Raw genomic sequence first — 3,106 nt, forward strand, 5'->3', positions numbered from 1 at the left:
GGGTGGGGCCTACAATTTCAAGGACTGCTAAGCCTTTCTTTGCTTCCCTTTGGAGTGTCCTTCGCAGTCCAGCTGGGTCCCCTCTGTGCCTCATTGTATTTTATCCACCTTTTTGTGCGGCTCTGCGTAGGTAGATGCCTCTCGGCGTGTTGGTACTGGAAGGCCATCCTGTGTCTGTTGGATGCCCTGCCTCCCTCAAAGCCTCCGTTATTTCACTGTCTGCCTTGTGAGGGGGACGAGTCTCCTTTACCCAGCAAGGTTGCAATGGAGAGTGAGGTTGGATGAAGCCATCACCCCAATTTTAGGCGAGGCAACTAGCTGGTGGGGGTGGTGGGTGGAAGGAGCTGTCCACTGAGGCAGATTTGGGTGGGGAACAAATCAGGGCTGCTGGTAGGAGCAGAGGCAGGTGGGAGTGCAGCGGATCGTGTGGCCCTCCCCCAGGAATGCATCCTGTCGGGCATCATGTCTGTGAACGGGAAGAAGGTGCTGCACATGGACCGGAACCCCTACTACGGGGGCGAGAGCTCCTCCATCACACCCCTGGAGGAGGTGAGGCTGCCTGGGCCCAGGCCCATCCCTGTTAACCTCCCACATAGCGGCACAGGGTAGAAGTAGCTCTCCAGGTGCCTGGAGCAGAAGGAGGTGGTCCCTCAAGTGTCTCTCTTTCCCTTCTGCTTACAGCTGTATAAGCGTTTTCAGTTGCTGGAGGGGCCCCCTGAGTCGATGGGCCGAGGCCGAGACTGGAACGTTGACCTGATTCCCAAATTCCTCATGGCTAATGGTGAGGGACAGGAAGGAGGTATTGCAGGTGGGGGGTGATAGGGAAGACCTGAGGACAGTCAGGCTCCAGAGGAGGCGCAGCCAGACCAGCTAGAAGCTCTGGAGAGAGCGTGCTGATGTTGCCCTTGTGCACCCCCACAGGGCAGCTGGTAAAGATGCTACTGTATACAGAGGTGACTCGCTACCTGGACTTCAAGGTGGTGGAGGGCAGCTTTGTCTACAAGGGGGGCAAGATCTACAAAGTGCCATCCACTGAGACTGAGGCCTTGGCTTCCAGTGAGTGTGGGCCCCCTGAGCCAGAGAAATCATGGGGTGGCAGGGAAGCCAACTGTCTTTGGGATGGGTGGCTGTCCAGAGTAAGACACCCCCTTGTCCAAAGTCACATTCCCCCATGAAGGACCAGAGGCCCTTCGCTCTGTATTCTCTCTGCCCCATGTCATGCCGCATGGCTGGCTGCCAGGAGGGAGGTCCGCATGCAGCAGGGATGTGACGTGCAGGGGAGCGGGACTCCTTTTGAAAGACTTGAGCCTGGCCAGGCACGGTGGCTCATGCCTGTAATCCCAGCACTTTGGGAGGCCTAGGTGGGTACATCATGAGGTCAGGAGTTCAAGACCAGCCTGGCCAACATGGTGAAACCCCGTCTCGTCTCAAAATACAAAAAATTAGCTGGGTGTGGTGGCACACACCTGTAATCCCAGCTACTCGGGAGGCTGAGGCAAGAGAATGGTTTGAACCCGGGAGGTGGAGGTTGTGGTGAGCCAAGATCACACCGCTGCACTCCAGCCTGGGCGATAGAGCAAGACTCCATCTCAAAAAACAACAACAAAGAAAACTTGAGCCTTTGGCAGGGGCTCCACTGGATCCTCAAGACATCCCCAAGTGTCCAAGCCAGGAAGGCCCTTAGAGCCCATCCAGGCCAATCCCCTCTTCATCCTGGTGGGGAAACTGAGGCTAAAAAGGGTGGAAAGGTTAACCTAAGGTCACAGGACAGCTAGGCTGGGAGTGGGGGTGCCTGCCCTGCTGGGATGGAGAGTTTTGTGCTGCGTTGGTGCAGAACCTCCCCCCCTCGCCTTCCTTAGATCTGATGGGCATGTTTGAGAAACGGCGCTTCCGCAAGTTCCTGGTGTTTGTGGCAAACTTCGATGAGAATGACCCCAAGACACCCGAGGGTGTTTACCCCCAGACTACCAGCATGCGTGATGTCTACCGGAAGTTTGATCTGGGCCAGGATGTCATCGATTTCACTGGCCACGCCCTGGCACTCTACCGCACTGATGAGTGAGGGGAAGCTGGTGTGGCGGCAGCCCCCTCGCCCGGTCCACCTCCTGCCCTCCCCACACCTGCCTGTTGTCCCCCTGCCCCGCATGTTTCTTGTACTCAGCCGTAGGTTCACCTATCACCCTTTCCGTTTCCCCCTTGCATTTGATCCTCATCTTCCCCAGGCCATTCAGGGTGGTGGGAAGACTGGCCTGCTACCTGGTACCTGGTACCTGGGTGGGGGTAAGTCAGGGGTGCTGCTACTGGAGCATCTTCCCTAACCCCTGTCCCCCAGCTACCTGGACCAGCCCTGTCTTGAGACCATCAACCGCATCAAGTTGTACAGTGAGTCCCTGGCCCGGTATGGCAAGAGCCCATATTTATACCCGCTCTACGGCCTGGGCGAGCTGCCCCAGGGTTTTGCCAGGTGAGGACGTGGGTTTTTTCAGTTGGCATGGCTGAATAGGACTAGGGCCAGGAGTGGAGATGGCCCCCTTGAGCATTTCCCTAGTAGCATTTCCTCCTTTCCAATTCGTGATCTTCATTTACTTCACTCCATCCTTGGGTGATGAGGGCACAACCCCAGTGCACTGAAGTACAGAAGTCTCCACACTTGAAGAACCAAGTTTCCACAAATGTGACTTGCTCAGTTCCCGGCAGCACCAGGACTGGGCCCAGGGCCCCAGAACCTTGAGTCAGGGCTTCGCTGGGAGGTGACCTATCTTGAGAGAGTCCATCCTGGTCCCTCAGGCTGTCTTGGTGCGGAGCACTGCTCCCTCATGCCCCCTTCTGCTGGTCCTCGGCAGTGTATTCTGGGCAAAAGAAGCTCCAGAGAGGAAAGAGCCCACTGAGATGAGGCCAGAGTTCACGGCAGTGACAGAACTGGGATGAATCCCGGCGTCTCCTGCCTGCTGCCTGCCTGGGGCAGCCTTTTTTGCACCTTGGTGGAGGAAGGGTGACAGTGAAATTGGTCCCCGTTTCTCCTGGGAGGGGCCTTCACCAGGGCTGTTCTCACCACAGATTGAGTGCCATCTATGGGGGGACGTATATGCTGAACAAACCTGTGGAT

The 3,106-nt window shown here is 56.9% G+C and overlaps 1 protein-coding gene across 1 annotated transcript in view; it reads left to right on the forward strand.

The window, feature by feature from the left end:
* Positions 1 to 3,075, forward strand: part of LOC111533946 (rab GDP dissociation inhibitor alpha) — a 4,262-nt gene extending 1,187 nt beyond the window's left edge. Inside the window, exons 2-6 of the mRNA XM_026450426.2 lie at positions 442 to 549; positions 682 to 781; positions 922 to 1,056; positions 1,860 to 2,464; positions 3,058 to 3,075. Coding sequence (XP_026306211.1) covers positions 442 to 549; positions 682 to 781; positions 922 to 1,056; positions 1,860 to 2,062 — 546 coding nt within the window. The 3' untranslated portion in view covers positions 2,063 to 2,464; positions 3,058 to 3,075. The remainder of the gene's footprint in view (positions 1 to 441; positions 550 to 681; positions 782 to 921; positions 1,057 to 1,859; positions 2,465 to 3,057) is intronic.
* The last annotated feature ends 31 nt before the right edge of the window (positions 3,076 to 3,106 follow it).

Source organism: Piliocolobus tephrosceles, unplaced genomic scaffold, assembly GCF_002776525.5.
Source record: "Piliocolobus tephrosceles isolate RC106 unplaced genomic scaffold, ASM277652v3 unscaffolded_19802, whole genome shotgun sequence".
NCBI lineage: Eukaryota > Metazoa > Chordata > Mammalia > Primates > Cercopithecidae > Piliocolobus > Piliocolobus tephrosceles.